Genomic DNA, 21,871 nt, shown 5'->3' on the forward strand with positions numbered 1-21,871 from the left:
CAGATATCATAAGCCCCTCCCCCTCAAGTTTTTTTGGTGGGGCTCGGATAAAATCACGGAGCCCCCGATATTTGTGTGGGGCTCGGATAACATCACGGAGCCCCCCCCCCCGATATTTTTGAGGGGCCCGGATATCATTGAGCCACCCCCCAAAAAAAATATTTCGGCCGGGCTCGGTTATCATGAGCCCCCTCCCCAATATTTTGTTCGTGCTGATGAGTTGAGGGAAGTGTATGCCGGAGATATTGACTTTGTAGCATTAAATCGGCAGCTAACAAGCCTCCAAGACGTGTGTGACGATGAGAGTAAACCTATCAAATATACATTAAAACAATCTGTGAGATTTTCAACAACAGTCCAATCTATAAGAGATCATTCTCAGAGGTGCACATCCTTCTTCTCATTTACCTTACAATCCCGGTTACAACGGCAACTTGCGAGAGAACATTCTCTGTCTTGAAACGGATAAAAACTTCTCTGATAAGTACAATGACCCAAAGAAAGCTCAACCAAAGCTTATTATTACACATATATAAATCTCGTAAAGATAAACTGAACTTGAAAACTATTGCCCAAACTTTGTTTCCAGGAACACAAGAAGACAAAACTTATTTGGCACATTTGTCTGAGGATGCATGAAAAGAAGAAAAGTCTGAATTTTTTTCGCCGCGATGACATAGACGAGGAACAAAGAATTTATTTTCAGGTGCAAATTATAGACAAAGAAGGATCTCAGAATTATATTTGTGGGTGGTGCCACATTTCAGTTTTTAAATATGTCCGATTATAGGCATGTGTGACAATAAAAGTTTTGTTTTTCACGTTCCTGGGGTATTATTTTTTCCAAAGGTGTTAAATGTGTGTTTTGTCATACTTAATAAAATAAACTGAATATCTTATAATAATCTTATAATTCAACGATTTCTTCAAGTAGGCCTACTTTTATTAATTTCTTCAACTGCTTAAAGTAAGGCTACAAATGCCTTGTTATTGTAGAGCTGTAGTGTGAACAGGCTACTTAGTATTTCACATTTATAGATTGGTGCACATCATTATGCTTGATCATCCTCTCCTATCTGTTTGTTTTCATTCTCTGTTAGTCATCCTTTATTTGCTACCTATGATATTTGAATATTCATTATTTCTTTTTATATTAAATGATCATGTAAATCCCTATATATGCAAATAAAATAAACCCTGGAGGTTTAAAGTTGTAAAGCCCATGGCAGTTCAACACACGCAATCATGAAATAAGGGTGTCTTCATCGAAATGTCTCTGTAAGTTTAGAACCACGCCCTGTGCCTACCCGCTCAGGCCACTCTACATTCAGGGGCGTCGGTAAAGGGGGGGGGGGGGGGTGGGGTTGAAGTCGGTGGTATTTTTATGTCGGTCGGCCAGCAATTTTTTTTTCCCTTAGAAGTGTGACTTTTTATCGGACAAAGAAACATTTTTGAAAATTCAGACAATGATTAAGAGTCGGTTCAATGAATCGTCTTCTTTTTCTAATAATTTAATGAAACGTCGAAGCTCCCGCGCTTCGCGTTAGAGGGAAAAAAACTGAATTCAGACAATTAGGGTTAAGAGTACAGAACGGTATACAACAAATCGTCTTCTTTCTATAATAATTTAATGAAACGTCTAAGCCTCCGCGCTTCGTGTGGGATGGGGAAACTGAATTCAGACAAGGATTAAGAGTCGAGAACGGTACAACAAATCGTCTTCTTTTCATAATAAATTAATGGAACGTCTAAGCTACTGCGCTTCGTGCGGGATGCCTTTCACCCATCCCCTCCCTCACCTATAGGGAGCGCTTTGCGCGCTCTTTAAGTGATTCGCTTGCTCAATACCGCCCCTCCCTTATAAGATCCTAGCTACGCGCCTGCATTAAAATATATAGCTATGATGCTTACTAAGTTGACGAAATAATTTGTATATTTATGTCGTCGACGAAAATGACCATTTGCGCATAACAATTTAGCCTTTGGCCCCGGGTTATAGGGTTAAATTTGTAGATATTGGAACATTTATTTTGTCGGTAATTAATTGGTGGCTTGTTTTGTCGGGAACCGCTGGCCTCTATACCCCCCCCCCCCCCCCCCACTGAAAAAGGACTAGCGACGCCACTGACGACACATCAGGCCTATACTTGCGTTTTGTGAGAGGCTCAGGTATCCGGGCCAGCTATCTATAGTTGAGTAAGTTTTGAAGAAAAACAAAAACGAGTACTTGCTCTCCAATCGTATTGGTTATTGGGGAATTTCGAATGTCATCAAATATGTTTTTTTCCTTTTAACATAATAATCGTTTTGCGACTCAATTCAGGCCTGACTAAATATAAACTTTTTCGTAAGGCAACAGACAAGTAATTTAGTCATATACCTGATTAACATTAAGATTTCCTCCACTAGTGCCTGGCCGTGCGTGTTCCATATTTGAACACTAAGTTACACCTGAAATTGCAACATGTGCATTATAAGCTCCAAACGCTTTCTTTCATACAAATACACCAACAAAAATTCCCCAAAGCTTGAATGCATACTATTTCACAAGATGTAATTAAACAATATGAATTATATTAATGATACACTTACATGTACATGCAAATGCATGATCATTTTTGCGCTTCTTGCTCCCAGCAAGATAGTTTCCTCCTACATTTAATTTTGTTGCTGTTATGAGTTTATGAGTTTATATTCATATTTTTGTTATCAAACAGGAATAAATAAATGAATATATAAATACATTTGTACAATGATAATTGTAAAATGATGATAGAAGAACCAATGAAAATCGCAACTGATCTTCCCTATTTCCTTTTCTTTTCTTCCTCTTTGTTTTCTGTCCCTTTCTCTCCTCTTTCCCTTTCACTTCCCTTACTCTCTCTCTCTCTCTCTCTCTCTCTCTCTCTCTCTCTCTCTCTCTCTCTCTCTCTCTCTCTCATTTAAGTTTGCTGAGGGTGGCAGGGGCCCTTCGCCCCCTCCCCCGATCCACGCGATTTTGGTGGGATCAATCGCAACTGATCTCTGCTTCTTTTCACCCTTTTCTTTTCTTCTTCCTCTTTTGTGTTCCATTTTAGCTCTCCTATTTTCCTTTCCCTTCTTTCTCTCTTTTTTTTTTTTGCGGGATGGGGGTGGGGTGGTCGGGGAGGGGGCAGAGGCAAAGGCCTTTCTCCGCGATCCACATCTTGTTTGCAGAAAAATTGCAACTGATATTCCTTCTTTTCTTTTCCTCTTTTGTTTCTTACCCTTTCCTTCCTTCTCTCTTGTTGTGCGCGGGGGGGGGGGGGGGGCAACAGCATGGGCGGCAAGGCCCTTCCGGCCCCCAATCTCCTTTTCTCTTCTTTCCCTTTCCCTTCTTTTCCTTCCTTCTCTCTCTCTCTTTGCTAAGGAGGGGGGGGGGGGTACAAATCGGGACAAATTGCAACTGATCTCCCCTACCTTTCTTCTTCCTCTTTTTCCCCCTTTCCCTTCCCTTACTTCTCTCTCTCTCTCACATTTAAGTTTGCTGAGGGAGGCAGGGGCCTTTCGCCCCCTCCCCCGATCCACACGATTTTGGTGGGATTAATCGCAACTGATCTCTGCTTCTTTTCACCCTTTTCTTTCTTCTTCCTCTTTTGTGTTCCGTTTTAGCTCTCCTCTTTCCCTTTCCCTTCTTTCTCTCTTTTTTTGGCGGGGAGGTGGTGGGGTGGTCGGGGAGGGGGGCTGAGACAAAGGCCTTTCTCCGCGATCCACATCTTGTTTGCAGAAAATTGCAACTGATATCCCTTCTTTTCTTTTCTTCTTTTGTTTCTTACACTTTCCTTCCTTCTCTCTTGTTTTGCGGGGGGGGGGGTGAGGCAACAGCATGGGCGGCAAGGCCCTTTCGGCCCCCGATCTCCTTCTTTCCTCCCTTTTTTCTTCTTCCTTTCCTCTTCTCTCTTCTTTCCCTTTCCCTTCTTTTCCTTCCTTCTCTCTCTCTCTCTCTCTCTCTCTCTCTTTTGTTTGCCGGGGGAGGGCAGGCGAAGGCCTTTCGCCCCCGATCCACACCGCGTTGGTGGGAAAAATCACAATTGATCTCCCGTACTTTTTTCCCCCCTTTCCCTTCTCTTCCTTTCTCTCTCTTTTAAGTTTGCTGTAGAAGGGGGGGGGGGGGGGTCAAGGGCCATTTGCCCCCCCCCCCCGATCCCCAACTTGTTGGCGGGAAAACTGCATCTGATATCCCCCTTCTTTTCTTTCTTTCTCTTTATCTCCTTCTTTTCCCCCTTTTCTTTTCTTCTTCCTCTTCTTCCTTTCCCTTACTCTCCGCTTTACCTTCTCTCTCTATCTGACTCTCTCTCTATCTCTCTCTCTCTCTTTATTTTTGTTGGCGGTTTGGGGTCAAGAACCTCTCGTCCCGCCCCCCCCCCCCCCCCCCCCCACCCTCCACCATGGACCCGCGCCGGGAAGACCTGTAGTGTGGTCCCTAGCCAGCTGGCAAAGCTGAATATGGGTTTTGCAGTCGTTTCATTCATTAAGTATAATTATACTTGTATTAGTGGGGGCTGTTAGGGATATTTTGGTGCAGATTCTTCTAAAAGCACAAAATTTGCCCCAGAGGTAGATTATACCATACTATTACGATTTCTGTCAGACGCCAAGAAGGGCGCTCTCTGGGACTGCCATATACACCAGTTTACAGTTGTGTGCGCCATTTTAAACAAAGCCAATGACCTAGAGGTCATGTATTTATGCGTAAATTAAGATTGCGCCCATGCAAATTATGATGATATCACTGCCTGCGCGCTGCGTTGTGCGCGCATATCATCATTTGCATGGGCGCAATCTTATTTTACGCATAAATACCAGAGGTCAGAGGTTATTGGCCCCAATTTTGGGGCCAATAACCTCTGACCTCTGTCTGCTCATGCGCACTGATACAACTGTAAACTGGTGTATTGGGCAAATCCAAAATGGCCGCCATCTGAGTTAAAGGTCAAGCGTAGTTCCAAAAGGAAAAGCGCTTGTATGATTATAGTTTATATATTTATAGGGTTTTGGGGGTCAGAGAATTTGATTTTGATGTTCTTTCATTGATTTGAGGTCTCCTTGGGGCTGCCTTACTGGTCATATTGGTCAAATCCAAAATGGCCGCCATCTGAGTTACAGGTCAAGTATAGTTATGAAAGGAAATGGGCTAGTATGATAAAAGTTGATGAATTCATTGGGTTTCCGGGGTCTGATAATCTGATTATGATGTTCTTTTATCCATAAGCGAGTTCGTAATTGCACACTCCGCATATGCGCCAAAATCGGGAACGAACTTTTACAAAGGTCACATGAGCATAAAGAGAGCTGAGAGAGAAACTTTAATTTTTTGTGTGTGCTGGCCTTTCCTTTGTGAATGATCACATCTGACACATCAGTCAGCGAAAATCATTTCTGAATGTCGGAATTGGTTCTTTATAGTAAACTTTACTTGAAATCTGGTCATCGGAAAAGTATTATCGGCATTATCGTGATCCAAGTCCCCAGGGACTCGACCTTTATGTCTAGACGTTGCATAATGCAATTCGTATTGTTATTATTCCATCTCAGAGTGATTATAGACGTTATTTTTTAAGGATAATAAAGATAAAGCTGTCTGGGTTTTTAAAGATAATGCTTCAAAACAAATCGAACAAGCTATTTATTTCGTTATTCATGGTTTGTTTCTACTGTTTATCTATTTTCATTGCCAACCATCGAAAACGAATTTATTATGCATTTCACAGAGGAAGTTTGCATAGGAGAACTATGCTTTCTAATGCATCCGTACAATATGGCACAGCTTTAGGGCCTGGGAGAGCCCCCACCGGGGGTTCCGGGGCGGAGCCCCAGGATGCTCTCGAGTTAATTTGACTTTCAAGAGAAAGTGTCTCTAAGATATGAGGAGAGGTTATTCTTAAATGAAGTGGAAAAACTCTTGAAAATAAAATAGCCCTTTCAGTTTTATTTCATTTTAGAAATAAACTCTAATCCATCCTTTGATATTTAAATTGCACTGCTCCTACTTCGTGCTTTGTTCACACTCTCCCTGATCTATAAAGGGTGATTTCTTTATTTGATCATCAACAGAAGCAAAATGCTAGGCCACGAACTTTTCGAAGCGTGACCAGATTCAAAGTATGCTTAAATGGGGGCATTGATGTATGTAGAAAAAACAGGATTAAGATCCCATTCAACGCTTCGAAATTTAAAAGAAGAATAAGAAAAATAAAGTTGAGATTTCACCTTTATGTCTAGACGTTGCATAATGCAATTCGTATTGGTATTATCTTCCATCTGAGAGTGATTATAGACGTTATTTTTTAAGGACAATAAAGATAAAGCTGTCCGGGTTTTTAAAGATAATGCTTCAAAACAAATCGAACAAGCTGTTTATTTCTTTATTCATGGTCTGTTTCTACTGTTTATCTATTTTCCTTGCCAATCCTTGAAAACGAATTTATTATGCATTTCACAGAGGAAAGTTTGCATACTGATGAAACATTATGGGCGCAGGCCAAGATTTAAACCCACTCAAGTGTGAATTTGGCGCATCTTCCCTCATCTTCTTCAACAAGGAAATGGACTTTATTGTAGCCTTAGGACAGGATGGTGAAATAAAATTGATAAAAAACATCATAATCAGATTATCGGACCCCGGAAACTCCATGAATTCATCAACTTTTATCATACTGGTCCTTTTCCTTTTGAAACTACTCTTGACCTTTAACTCGGATGGCGGCCATTTTTTATTTGGCCAATATGCATGACAGCCCCAAGGAGACCTGCAATTGATACAAGCAACATCATAATCAGATTCTCTGACCCAGAAAACCCCCTTACTATATAATTTTTTTAATTTTTTTTAAAATCATTTTAGCTCTTTTCCTTTTGGAACTACTATGATCTGTAACTATCAGATGGCGGCCATTTTGGATTTGACCAATATTACCAGTATGACCCGAGAAGATCTCAAATCGATGAAAGAATATCATAATCAGATTCTCTGACTCCGAAAACCCCATAAATATATAAACTTTTATCATACTAGCCCATTTTCTTTCGTAACTACACTTGACCTGTAACTATCAGATGGCGGCCATTTTGGATTTGACCAATATGACCAGTATGGCAGACCCTAGGAGACCTCAAATCGATGAAGGAACATCAAAATCAGTTTCTCTGACCCCCAAAACCCCATAAATATATAAACTATTATCATACAAGCGCTTTTCCTTTTGGAACTACGCTTGACCTTTAACTCAGATGGCGGCCATTTTGGATTTGCCCAATATGGCATACCCAGAGGGTGCCCTTCTTGGCGTCCGGAAGAAATCGTAAAAGTATGGTATAATCTACCTCTGGGCCAAATTTGATGCTTTTAGAATAATCTGCACCAAACAACCCCTATTTAGCCCTAACAGCCTCCACTATATTGACTATGTAATGTGTGGACTAGAGTACGGACATTCGGTGCGGCAGGCGGACTATTGGTGCGAGACCTCTTCCGCACGGATTGTCCGTCAGACATTTGAGGCGCGCACGGAATGTCCGACACGGACATTCTGCGCGGATAAAATCTGCACCGATCGTCCGCTCTCGATCGATCTCTAATAGTCGGAAGATCGGTGCGGGTTACATAATAGGGGGGGGGGGGTTATAACAATATTAATTCATTCAATATAATTGAGATTACTGTATTTTGTACTCTGTAATTGGTTCCAATATGTTATATATTACAATTTGTATGAATTAATATTATTTATTGAGTGAATACAATAAAGAATATTACAAAACAAAAAAAAAAAACATTCTACGCGGTTACACCGGCGCGGATCCACAGGGGGGGGGGGGGGGGGGGGGGGGGCTGGCTTTTTTTGTATAGATATATCTATTTTACCCCCCCCCCCCACTTTGCGAAATTTTAGTCGGCATTTCACATTTCAGCTATTTCAGCCCCCCCCCCCCCCCCAATCGACTAGACCCGATCAGGGCTTTTAAAAAAAAAAAAAAATTAAAATTATTTTGTGTGTTGGAACAAATTAAGTTGCCCGCCACTACTGATCACAGAGACATTCTTAACTCAGCCCATTAAATGGATTTGAAGATATCCTGGGCCAACTATAGTACTTAAAACTGCTAAAAATTCACAACTTTCTATTTTTTTTGTACGATTTGATTTAAAGCTTTCATCAGTCTACTAATTCTCTATATTTTCTGATTTCCTCTGGAGCAGTGTGTTATCATGGTTGGGTGTCCTTTGGCATATATACAAAGTATTATTCTAAAAGTCAATGCCGATGAGCGCAATTTTATCCGACAAATAAAGTTGAGAAGTGACGACATCATAGTCTTCTCTGCCCACGTGTATTATTCCTTCATAAAGTAATCAGTATTCTCATATCACTAAAGAAAGAAAAAGAAAGAAAGAAATTGATTAATACATAGGGTCTAGAGAAAGATAAAGAAATTGATAAAGAAATAAATAAATTAATAAATAAACAATTGATTAAATAACTTATTAAATAAATGAAATATAGATAAACAGATAAGTAATAAAGAGAAAGAGAGAGGCATAAAGAGAGTGAATAAATAATAGTCAAAACTCTTCTTCGGAGTATTTAGGAGGAAAAGAATCCAAGATCGAAGAGCCACAAGTTGCTTTCCATAGCCTTACCAGCCTAGGTCACGAGAGGTCAGGTTATTAAAACGCATATCTGGAAACATGGCGGAGCCCACGGAATCTTCGGGAACCTCTACAAAAGATCTCATCAGCGTCGTTGTGAAGACACCTAAAGACAAAGAAACCATAGAGATAAATCCTGATTCTACGATCAAAGAGGTAATTATACATGAGCAAAATGATTGAATATTTACCATGGCAATGGGAAGTTTAAGCTTTTGCTTAATCATGATCATTTGATCCAGCTGCGTTACACAAGTTGCAGTGTATTGATTGGCATTGCAGTGGCTGTGCAGAGTGTGAGCCAAGACTGCGAATGGGAGTGACTGTACGTGTATTTTGATTTGAACGACGCGATGATGATGAGTTGACCAATCTTCTCGCATATTGAAATGTTTTTGGGAATGTGAATTTTTATCCATAATTTTCCACATTCAGAAAAATCTCAGGTAATTGTACAGATAGGCAAATTCATGCAAAAAAATATATTCAAAAAATTGACTTGAAAACACATCAGACAAATTAGTCTGAACCGAGTCAGGAGCAGATTTGGAGAAATTACATTTTTAAATGTTGTAAAACCAAAGATTTAAGAAGAAGACTGACCAAGTATCTGTACTAAAAATCGTACATGTAAAATTGGTCTTACACATTCGACAGCTGAAAATGACGCGCACGGTTGCGTTACGTGCGTTCTCGAATCCAAAATCATACCTCACACACACACACTCTCGCCATACCGCGAATGGTCCGTCGTGGGGAGCTAGCCGGCTGAGAGTTTGCAGCGATACCAACGCAGCTTCGGAGCTCCGCAGCGCGCCATTTTAGTGGGACTCGGAAAGGTTCGTGGTGGGAAGGCAGCGGCCTAGCTTTTTGCCCAAACATCGCTAGATCGGCTGCTGGCAAAATGAAAATAACTACGATCGAGAACATCGTCGGTTTCTTAACTTTTCAGTGAGATAATTCTGAATTCTAATTGAGACTATATAATAAATTAAATCGACAAAGAAACCTCGGTAGAACTCTTATAATTGTACAAAAGCTTGTTTATTTCTTCATTTGACATTTTGTTTTCGACCATTTTTTCGTGCGCGAGTCAATGCAAACTATGTATTACCAAACTTTCAACACGCAAGGAACGGGGAACACTCGCGGACCTCGTATCAAATTCGTTACAAAAAAAAAATTCAAGGGTGATTTTGAAGCAGTGAAGAATATTGGCGCTGCAATGCGCAGAAATATACTTGAAAGAAACTTTAAAAATCATACCTGAATTTTCAGAAAATCGTATCTGTATTAGTGTACTTAGATGTGACTTGTTTATAACTCAGATTTTATGAAGATTTGTCGGGAAAAAATGTCAATTTTTTCCGTTTGGTGGTCATTTCTAGGCTAATATTTTAAAAGTTACTTCAGTAATGGTCCTGATGTTTCTTTTATCATACTCGCATGTTATTTCTACGTAGATTAAACATAGGATGGCTAAGGGTAAGACCGGATAACACTATAAAAAAGATATATCCTTCCAACCTCCCATATCTACGGAGCCCCGGAAGTGACATGGAGAATTTTTTTTTTTCTCGTTTTCCTGAGATAAATTCTCGTTTTCCTGAGATAATTTTTCGTTTTCCTGAGATAAATTCTCGTTTTCCTGAGATAATTTTTCGTTTTCCTGAGATAATTCCCGTTTTCCTGAGATAAATTCTCGTTTTCCTGAGATAAATTCTCGTTTTCCTGAGATAATTTTTCGTTTTCCTGAGATAATTCCCGTTTTCCTGAGATAAATTCTCGTTTTCCTGAGATAAATTCTCGTTTTCCTGAGATAATTTTTCGTTTTCCTGAGATAAATTCTCGTTTTCCTGAGATAATATTTCGTTTTCCTGAGATAATTCCCGTTTTCCTGAGATAAATTCTCGTTTTCCTGAGATAATTTTTCGTTTTCCTGAGATTATTCTCGTTTTCCTGAGATAATATTTCGTTTTCCTGAGATAATTCCCGTTTTCCTGAGATAATATTTCGTTTTCCTGAGATAAATTCTCGTTTTCCTGAGATAAATTCTCGTTTTCCTGAGATAATTTTTCGTTTTCCTGAGATAATTCCCGTTTTCCTGAGATAAATTCTCGTTTTCCTGAGATAAATTCTCGTTTTCCTGAGATAATTTTTCGTTTTCCTGAGATAAATTCTCGTTTTCCTGAGATAATATTTCGTTTTCCTGAGATAATTCCCGTTTTCCTGAGATAAATTCTCGTTTTCCTGAGATAATTTTTCGTTTTCCTGAGATAATTCCCGTTTTCCTGAGATAAATTCTCGTTTTCCTGAGATAAATTCTCGTTTTCCTGAGATAATTTTTCGTTTTCCTGAGATAAATTCTCGTTTTCCTGAGATAATATTTCGTTTTCCTGAGATAATTCCCGTTTTCCTGAGATAAATTCTCGTTTTCCTGAGATAATTTTTCGTTTTCCTGAGATAAATTCTCGTTTTCCTGAGATAATATTTCGTTTTCCTGAGATAAATTCTCGTTTTCCTGAGATAATATTTCGTTTTCCTGAGATAATATTTCGTTTTCCTGAGATAAATTCTCGTTTTCCTGAGATAATATTTCGTTTTCCTGAGATAATATTTCGTTTTCCTGAGATAAATTCTCGTTTTCCTGAGATAATATTTCGTTTTCCTGAGATAAATTCTCGTTTTCCTGAGATAATATTTCGTTTTCCTGAGATAAATTCTCGTTTTCCTGAGATAATATTTCGTTTTCCTGAGATAATTCCCAACCAATACATGTTGCATAACTTTCGAAACCCCAGACATCGTTTGTTATATGATCACAGATTTCCCGATTTTCTTGATCGATTTTAATTTGTTTAAAACTTGAACATTTCATAGCTTTCTTATTTCATATCCGATTTTCCTCAAACTTTTATTAATCACTTTGTCTTATTTGTCTCCTTTTATTAAAATATAAATATTCTTAGGGTGGCCTTCCCCTTTAAGGCCCTTTTGGAATTGATAATTATCTTCATAAATATATCGAATTTCGACAATTGAATGTTGAGACCTACAAGGTGATGTGAATAACTGAATACCAGGCGCGGATCCAGGGGGGGGCCGAGCGGGCCTTGGCCCCTCCCCCCCCCCCCCCCGCAAAAAAAAAAAAGAGAGAGAGAAGAAAGGAAAAGAAGGGAAAGAGAAAGAAGAGAGAAAGGGAAAGAAAGAAGAGGAAGAAGAAAAGAAAAGGGGGAAGAAGGAGATTGGGGAAGGCGAAAGGGCCTTGCCTCCCAGGCTGTTGACCCCCCCCCCCCCCAATCAAAAAAATAAGAGAGAAGGAAGGAAAGGGAAAGAAAAAAGGAAAAGAGGAGATACTGGCGTACTGATAGGGGGGGCTTGGGGGAAATCAAATTCAAACGTGGTTTATTTCTAATTCTACAACGGTGGATTACAAATAATGCTGAAATGACATAATTTCCGAGATTTTTCCTCACTTTTTAGTTGATTCCTACATGTCAGGGCCCGAGGTACGGCGGGGATCGGGAGCCCCGAGCCCCCCCCTACTTTTTTGAAAAAGTATATTAAAGAGAAATAAAATAGAATGAGAGCAAGAAAGAAAGAATAGTTAACTGCCAGTGTTGAAAAATAATGAGGCATCAAAATATGCTCATCTGACCGTGATTAATGCCTAAAACCCCTAAGCTTCCAGGGGCTCTGCCCCCTGGATTTCACCTATGGCCCTACGGCGGGCCCTTAGATGCTCATCTGACGGTAATTTAATGCCTAAAACCCTTGATATTTTGGGGCTCCGCCCCCTGGACCCCACACCAAATAGTGACGTGCCAGTCTCACAAAATAATAAGGTATACAAAAAAATGCTCATCTGACCTTAATTAAACGCCTAAAACCCCTAAGCTTCCGGGGCCGGCTCCGCCGCCTCGACCCCCTTCCCCCAGGGGCCCTAAGACGGCCCCTGATTCAGACAAGGATTAAGAGTATAGAGAACGATACAACGCATCGTCTTCTTTCTCTAATAATATAATGAAACGTCAAAGCTTCGCGCAGGAGGGGAGGGGGGGGGGGGACTGAATTCAGACAAGGATTAAGAATCGAGAACGGTACAACGAATCGTCTTCTTTCTCTCATAATCTTATGAAACGTCAAAGTTTCCGCGCTTCGTGCGGGAGGGGGGAACCTGAATTCAGACGAGGATTCAGAGGCGAGAACGGTAATACGAATCTTTAATGATTTAATGAAAGGTAAAAGCTTCCGCGCTTCGCGCGGGATGGAGGGGGAACTAAATTCCGATGAGGATTATTTTCGAGAACGGTACAACGAATCGTCTATTTTCTCTAATTAATGAAACGTAAAAGCGTCCGCGCTTCGCGCGGGAGGAGGGGGTTGGGGGAGAATCTAAATTTAGACGAGGATTATTTTCGAAAACGGTACAACGAATCGTCTTCTTTCTCTAATGATTTAAGGAAATTTAAAAGCTTTCGCGCTTCGCATGGGAGGGGGGAACCTAAATTCAGACGAGGATTAAGAGTCGAGAACTCGACAACGAATCGTCTCCTTTCTCTAATAATTTAATAAATCGTAAAAGCTTCCGCGCTTCGCACGGGAGGGGGGAACCTAAATTCAGACGAGGATAAAGAGTCGAGAACTCGACAACGAATCGTCTTCTTTCTCTAATAATTTAATAAATCGTAAAAGCTTCCGCGCTTCGCACGGGAGGGGGGAACCTAAATTCAGACGAGGATAAAGAGTCGAGAACTCGACAACGAATCGTCTTCTTTCTCTAATAATTTAATAAATCGTAAAAAATTCCGCGCTTCGCACGGGAGGGGGAAAACTAAATTCAGACGAGAATTATTTTCGAAAACGGTACAACAAATCGTCTTTTTTCTCTAATAACGTCAAAGCTTCCGCGTTTCGCGGAGGAGGGAGGGGGAAAATCGCCCCTCCCTGCACCGACCCCCCCCCCCCCGCATTACGTCACTGTTGGTCACCATTACGTACCAATATTTGGCTCGCAAAATTTCAAATTTGGGCCCCCCCCCTAAGAAATCCTGGATCCGCGCCTGCTGAATACCCCCCTAAAACTGGATTTAGACCCTAGGCTGACGGCCGTCGGCCTCGTGGGCTGTCCCCTATTGTAATCGGGCAGTCTGTTAATAAAGTGTTCTTGAATCAAGATAGATTTATCATCCAAATTGGTATTGTACCTAAATTTGTACGAGTAAGACTAGTGTCTTTTATTTGTTAATTGCGCTCTTCGCTCGCTCGCAATTTACAGTAAATATATATGACATCGTACTCAGGGGGGGGGGGGGCATTCAGATGCCAAAACGTTATAAAATTAGAAGAAAATTGTATTTTTTCAATTCATTTTAAACTGTTCATTTTACAACGGAATTTATATCAGGAAAACGAAATATTATCTCAGGAAAACGAGAATTTATCTCAGGAAAACGAAATATTATCTCAGGAAAACGAGAATTTATCTCAGGAAAACGAAATATTATCTCAGGAAAACGAGAATTTATCTCAGGAAAACGAAATATTATCTCAGGAAAACGAGAATTTATCTCAGGAAAACGAAATATTATCTCAGGAAAACGAGAATTTATCTCAGGAAAACGAAATATTATCTCAGGAAAACGAGAATTTATCTCAGGAAAACGAAATATTATCTCAGGAAAACGAGAATTTATCTCAGGAAAACGGGAATTATCTCAGGAAAACGAAATATTATCTCAGGAAAACGAGAATTTATCTCAGGAAAACGAAAAATTATCTCAGGAAAACGAGAATTTATCTCAGGAAAACGGGAATTATCTCAGGAAAACGAAATATTATCTCAGGAAAACGAGAATTTATCTCAGGAAAACGAAAAATTATCTCAGGAAAACGAGAATTTATCTCAGGAAAACGAGAATTTATCTCAGGAAAACGGGAATTATCTCAGGAAAACGAAAAATTATCTCAGGAAAACGAGAATTTATCTCAGGAAAACGAGAATTTATCTCAGGAAAACGAAATATTATCTCAGGAAAACGAGAATTTATCTCAGGAAAACGGGAATTATCTCAGGAAAACGAAATATTATCTCAGGAAAACGAGAATTTATCTCAGGAAAACGAAAAATTATCTCAGGAAAACGAGAATTTATCTCAGGAAAACGGGAATTATCTCAGGAAAACGAAATATTATCTCAGGAAAACGAGAATTTATCTCAGGAAAACGAAAAATTATCTCAGGAAAACGAGAATTTATCTCAGGAAAACGAAAAATTATCTCAGGAAAACGAGAATTTATCTCAGGAAAACGAGAATTTATCTCAGGAAAACGGGAATTATCTCAGGAAAACGAGAATTTATCTCAGGAAAACGAGAATTTATCTCAGGAAAACGAGAATTTATCTCAGGAAAACGGGAACTATCTCAGGAAAACGAAAAATTATCTCAGGAAAACGAGAATTTATCTCAGGAAAACGAGAATTTATCTCAGGAAAACGAAAAATTATCTCAGGAAAACGAGAATTTATCTCAGGAAAACGGGAATTATCTCAGGAAAACGAAATATTATCTCAGGAAAACGAGAATTTATCTCAGGAAAACGAGAAAAAAAAAATTTCTCCATGTCACTTCCGGGGCTCCGTACATATCCAAGTTTTGGGCTGATTATTGCCGACCCACCGCAGCAAGGCCATTCAGATTTTCGTACGCGACCGAAGCGCCCTCTAGTGCCCCATGAATGTGCCTAGTACAGATTCTGGCCAGATTAGTAAAAAAAAATCCAGAACATTTTATTTTAAAGTAAAGAAAGACTAAAATGAAATGACTAAAAAAGGTAAAAAAGTATAGACTCTAGTAAACATGATCAAAATAACTTCTTGATGCAGAATAATTAGTCCAAGGTCAACATTGAAGCTCATTTGGTCAAAATTTTAGGCGTTTTTTTCAGGACAATCCTTCATTTAATCGTGTGTACATACGTACAGCGGCTGAGAAGTGGAGGTATCACGATATTACGGTATCCACCTCATGTACAAGATCCAAAACAACACAGTAGCCATCAATGCACACCATTACACACAGCGCTCAAAATACACGGGGGCGGTGGGCGAATCGCCCCCGTGAGCTACATAATCGCCCCCGTCAGGTTGCTCACGGGGGCGATTGCAAAATTAAAAATCAGCCCCGTGGAATTGTAAAATAAAGATTATCTTTTCTGTTATAACCAATGCTCAAATTAATTTTTTGTCCACGGGGGATCCTCCCCCCCCCCCCAAAAAAAGAGCCCCCGTGAGCCTTCTCACGGGGGCTCTTTTAGTACTGACGGGCTCTTTTTTATACAAATATCCATTGAATTGGTACCTATGATACTCCTGAATTGTTTGCTATTTCGTTATTATCATTTTAATCAGCGTTTTCCCTCTTACAAATTTACAAGCTACATAGCTGTTACTCACTTTCATCCCCTGATGACATTATCTCGATTTTTTCCCGTTCTGCACATTATTTCCTCGTCATTATTCGGAGCAACCTTTACATTCTTTCTTTACTGAGCCGCGTAGCGGCGAGGCGATTTTGTGTGTGTGCTATTTTGGACAGGCGCGGATCCACGGGCCGATTCTACCGGCCCCCCCCTAGCCTCCCAAACCGGTAAAAAAAAATAGGATAGTAACGTAAATTTTACCTTAAGAAATAAAATAAAAAACGCCCTCCTGACCTGCCAGTGACACAAATGCGGCATGAAAATATTTGTGCTTTTCTGACCGTAATTAAATGCCTAAAACCCCTGAATCCCCCCCCCCACACCAATTTACGCTCGCTACCCTCTACCTGATCGTAAATACTTTAGCCCCCCACTTTGATAAACGTTCCGCGGGGCCTGTGCATATAATATATACGCATACAACACTGATCTTTATGATGTCTTCAACGTGACATATCTTCTTCTCCCCTTGCAAACGAGGAAGAAAACAAGGTCATTAAAAGGGATTAAGTGACAAATAATGATTGTGATTCAATTTGATGCGAATATTTGTTTGAATAAGCACTGCTATTCACCCAAATCTTCTTTTTAAAAACAACTTTTACAAATCGCAGCCATGCTTACTGAGTTGAGACGTTCCTTTCAATGTAAAATACTCATTAAAGAATACACTTCTCCTAATCTGAAAGTGATCTTACAACACAGTGGCAGATTTGCATGGCTGTGATTTGTAAAAGTCGTTTTTACAAAGAAGATTCTGGTGAAAAGCATTGCTTATTCAAAAAAATCCTTGCATCAATTTGAATCACAATGATTATTTGTCGCATGATCCTTTTATTAAATAACCTTGTTTTCTTTTTTGTTTGCAGGTGGAATAGAAGCTATGTCACGTTAAGAAATCATAAAGATCAGTTGTATTATGCGTATATACATATGATACCAGAACAAATGTTGATTATCAGAATGTCATTTTGGAATACCTCTATACAAATACCACATTGTCTTTAGCCCGTACCAGTATTAGTATGATCCAATTATAAAGCTATTATTCTTTATTCAGTTCATTATAATGCTTTTCCTCAAAAATAGTTTTGCTATTTTTTTTAGGGTTGAGACGCTAAGAAATGGTTTCAAATGTACATTACACAAACCCTGAACCATTGCAAAATGATGGTGGTTCTCTCTCTCTCTCTCTCTCTCTCTTTATTTTAATCATGCATTATCAACTACATATAAAGCAGCAACCAAAAACTTAGGGTTATCTGAGATAGGTAAAAGTAAGAGTCAGAAAGAAAGTCATGCTAAAAAGGCGCTTCACTACCCCCCCCCCCCCCTGAAAAAAATAAAATAAGCCAAGATTAGAAAAAGGAAGGTATTGTCCTGAAAAAACACCTAAAATTCGACTTGTATTTATGAAACAGTGCTTGTAAACTTATTCAAAAAGCTGTTTTAAACTGTCAGGAAACCTGAAGTCAGTGTCAATCAATGCAATGATTAAAATAATCAGAATCAATTTCAAATCGTCGAGGTCATTTTTATAAAACAATCATTGCACCTTATTGTACTGTTGCTTATTTGTATATCCTTCTCTTTTGTTTTCAGCTTAAAGATGAAATCTCCAAGAAGTTCAGTACCACAGTTGAGCAATTATGCCTCATCTTTGCGGGGAAGATTCTCAAAGATAATGATACCCTAAAGCAAAACAGTAAGTATTCTGACTTTCAATGTGTTTCAAGATTTCCAAGATTCCAAATAGTATGTACCGTATTTGTCGGCGTAAAGGCCGCAGTATTTTTGGAAGAGAAAATATCAAAAAGTCGGGGTGCGGCCTTTACGGCAAAAGAGTATAAAAAAAAAATCAATCAAGTCAAAACCAGCACGAATTTGCTCATATGGGACTACGAACGGTACAATAACTATACCACTATGGTACAGGACATTTCAACACATCTTACCCACAATTTTATCTTGCATTGTTGACATGAATACGAAAATAAATTGCTAAACCAACATTTGCCAATAGATCTTGATCTAAGTTTGTGCCAATGCATTGCAAAAGTAAAGGAAGGGACCATTTAACGGACCTGCCGCGAAGCATCCATCCAAAGTCGCCATTTGTTTTCCATTTCATGCAGTTTCGCATTACACCGTACATTGTGGTAGGGGTATATATCGGACACCAAATCTGCCCTCGATCACTTTTTGAGCTAAACTTCGGGTAAATTATAAGAATATTGATGAATTTGGTATTAGTTTGTAAAAAAAAAATAGTGTTTTACGAGAAAATTACGATTATTTTGTTTTGTCCGTTGGTTTTTTTTTCCTTTTTTATTTAAATTTTTTTTTAAATTTTTTTTTTTTCCTCTTTGAAATGTCAAAGTTGGGGTGCGTCCTATGCGGCGGTGCGGCCTTATTGCCGGCAAATACGGTACTCCACAGAAGCCTTTTAAAAAAAATAGAAAGTAGAAAGCATCTTTCATTCTTTTCATTCTGGAATAAGTTGCATTTGAGTTTGTAAGTTTAGGGTGTACATGTAGGCAAGCCCAGGTTATATGATCTTTTCTGTCTCATGCGTTACATGAATGAAGGAAAATAGACATAAACATTGCAGATGACGTTTTCTGTATCTTTGGGTCTTATTCAAGCTCTTGTAAGGCCATAAACTGGATAGAATAATATGGTAGACATCTGTATTTGCACTAAAAATTGTGATGATATGGGTAAATATAGTGTAAAACGTTTTGTATCTGCTCGCAAGCATTTGTGTAGACAAGCTTTTTCTGTACACTTAATGATAGGGTTGAAGTCTGGTGAAGATGTCTTTCCTTGATTATTTTGTGTGAGATCTAGGTTATTTGCATCACTTTTCTTGTATTAATCCTTTATAAAGATAGCACTGTATTGTGTCATTTGTACTGATTTTGGATGGCTTGTATTTAGTCTTTAATAATTGATACATTTGAAATTGTATTTAATTCTCATTTAATCCCAGATATCAAAGATAACATGGTTGTGCATCTGGTCATCAGGTCGAAAAAGGTAAACCAAAATTAATGTTTGACATAATTCAGATTTAGATGAATATAAGGTAGAATTATTACATTGATATTGCTTTACCATGTAGTTTAGATATTTACATAACAAATTTCAGATTTATATCACCAATATTTGGATGTTAATTGATTGTATCATAGGGGATCTCAACAATGCTATGTAAACTACAACTCATGGTTTATGTTGTGGAAACTGTAATTCTTGCCATTCGTTAACATTGTTTAGCCAACAGGTACATGTACATGTATCTGTATAAACTGAGTGTACAGATGAGCTTCAATATGTACCCCTAGTGCCGTACTGCTTGATGGTACTATAAATATTAAAAACTTTTCGTCTGTCGGATATAAATGAATGATATGTATTAAATTTGGTGAGTAAAAAGAAGCTACATGTAGCCAAGCTTTTTGGTCTGTATATATTCTTGAGATCACTGGCATACCAAAAAGTTTGTATGAACAACTATACATTTTGCAGTTCTGTACTGTAATGAATCCTAATGGTTTTCTCTTAAAATTGGGGCACAATTGTTGCAAACTGGTGAGGCTGCAATGCCCTAAAAATGTCTATGTATGGGAAAACAGTAGTGATTTTCCATTAGCTGTCTACATACAGTACCTACATGTATTGGCTCATGTATGTAAAAAAAAAGGGGTCGAATCTTAGATGCAACACATGGGGAAAGTTCATCCTACACTATTCTTATCGTCTTCCTAATCTATGTTACAAGCCATGTTTTAGATACATGTACATGTATGTACAGAATCAATGCAAAATCTGTAACATTGTTGCCACAGGTAGAAATTGGTGTGATTAATGAGAGTAAGTGGATCCAGGCTCTGATTGTTGTACAGTTGGGACCTGGTTTATGAACTAAATTGACTTGGGCCTAACTCCAAGACATTTCATAAAAATATGTGTTTTATATGTTAGATGTAGTTTGACACATGAATGAAAGTATCCAATCCAATCCAATCCAGGTATTTATGAAGCGCCATGACTAGTTGCCTAATCAAAGGCGCTGATGAGACTGAAAAACTACAAAAAATATCTGTTCATGATTCTAACTGGGATTTTCTCCTTAACCCCCCTCTTTCCATACTCCCACACACTCTCCAGGATCAAGCAGGAACAAGCACAGCCACCACCAGCAGTCCTGCTTCACCCGCCAACCCAGGATCCTCGTCATCGACCACCGCCCCATCGGCGAACCCGACCACAGCTGCTCCCGGTGGGAACCCGTTCCTTGGGGGGCTGGGTGGGTTAGGTGGGATGGGGGGCCTAGGGGGACTCGGTAGCATGGGACTGGATTCAGCTAACTTTGCCGAGATGCAGCAACAGATGCAAAGACAGGTAAGCAGAGGCTTCAGCATGTAGTGGAGTATTAAGTTACCAGTTTACAGTTTAAATGATGTTGTAGCATTATACATGTAGCTAGGCTGGGACATTGTGCTAAACCTCTCATCTTAATAAACATGCTTGAACATTCTTTTTAGTATTTAGAAATCATATTTCACAAAACAAGCAATAATTGTTTATTCCAAACTTCATATGTTGATTATTATACTGGATTCACGCTGAAAGATGCAATTCATGGATATATATAATAACTTAAAAACACATACAAGTACAATCCTGAGAAATCGAATAAAAGTTGTTACGTTTAGTGGATCAAATAGCAGATTCAGGGATGTGTGGATGGAGTAAAGAAGTAAAGAAGAATGAAGTACAGTATTATGGGGCAGAGATATCAGTTTATAGACTGACCAGGTTAGTAGCAGGATACATGTAAGCTTTAACTTATTTCAAGGTCCTTGGGACCAACCAAAAGGTTTCATGGAGGGCTGAGTTGTAGTAGTACATATGTACTGTATTGTGTGTAGTATATATGCCACACTGACCATCTCAGAGAGAGAGAGAAAGAGAGAGAGAGAGAGAGACAGAGAGAGAGAGAGAGAGAGAGAGAGAGAGAGAGAGAGACAGAACAACACATGGACATTCACACAGAAGAAAATAAAAACTGAACTGTGATTCAAATTGTACTTACATGTCAGACTATGATTTTCTAATCCCACTTTCACCAACATTTTTTGTAAAACGGAGCGTATGGCATATTATTTAGGATCCCCCCCCCCCACAAACAAAAGTCATCGGCCAAATCACACTTATGAGTGACATTTTGTTGATACTCTATTATAGGTGAGATAAACACACACATGCACACATAAATTGAGGTTCTGTCAATTTTTCAAAGTCTTGCTTCGCTCTGTGTGTGCATAGCCCTATCAATAATCATTTCAATACAGATCATATGCATGAGAAAAGGAATCATGGCTTCTTCTCCTTCTGTTCTGGGGAGTGTTTCACAAAGACTAAGATCGACTTTAAGTTGGACTTAACTATAGCAGTCCATTCATGCTGTTGTTTGCTCTTACCATTTACTGGCACTGGTCTCTCAAGTGACATACAATTCTCGTGGTCATACATCTACAGAATTTATGTTTTTTGATAATTCATTTTTGAAGGAAAAAATGTTATATAAAAATCATAATTGAGAGGCCAATAGTGATAGCAACCAGTGGCGTAAATGGCCTGCCATAGTTAAGTCCAACTTAAATTTGATCTTAGCCTTTGTGAAACACCCCCCCCCCCTTTAATCCAAGCTAG

The 21,871-nt window shown here is 39.1% G+C and overlaps 1 protein-coding gene across 1 annotated transcript in view; it reads left to right on the forward strand.

Annotated features, from left to right (window-relative positions):
- The first annotated feature begins 8,665 nt into the window (after positions 1-8,665).
- LOC577701 (ubiquilin-1) overlaps positions 8,666-21,871 on the forward strand; it is a 29,129-nt gene continuing 15,923 nt past the window's right edge. The window contains exons 1-4 of the mRNA XM_777914.5: positions 8,666-8,824; positions 17,753-17,855; positions 19,143-19,189; positions 20,324-20,557. Coding sequence (XP_783007.4) covers positions 8,708-8,824; positions 17,753-17,855; positions 19,143-19,189; positions 20,324-20,557 — 501 coding nt within the window. The 5' untranslated portion in view covers positions 8,666-8,707. The remainder of the gene's footprint in view (positions 8,825-17,752; positions 17,856-19,142; positions 19,190-20,323; positions 20,558-21,871) is intronic.

This window comes from Strongylocentrotus purpuratus, unplaced genomic scaffold (assembly GCF_000002235.5).
Source record: "Strongylocentrotus purpuratus isolate Spur 01 unplaced genomic scaffold, Spur_5.0 spur5_scaffold_9, whole genome shotgun sequence".
Classification (NCBI taxonomy): Eukaryota; Metazoa; Echinodermata; class Echinoidea; order Camarodonta; family Strongylocentrotidae; genus Strongylocentrotus; species Strongylocentrotus purpuratus.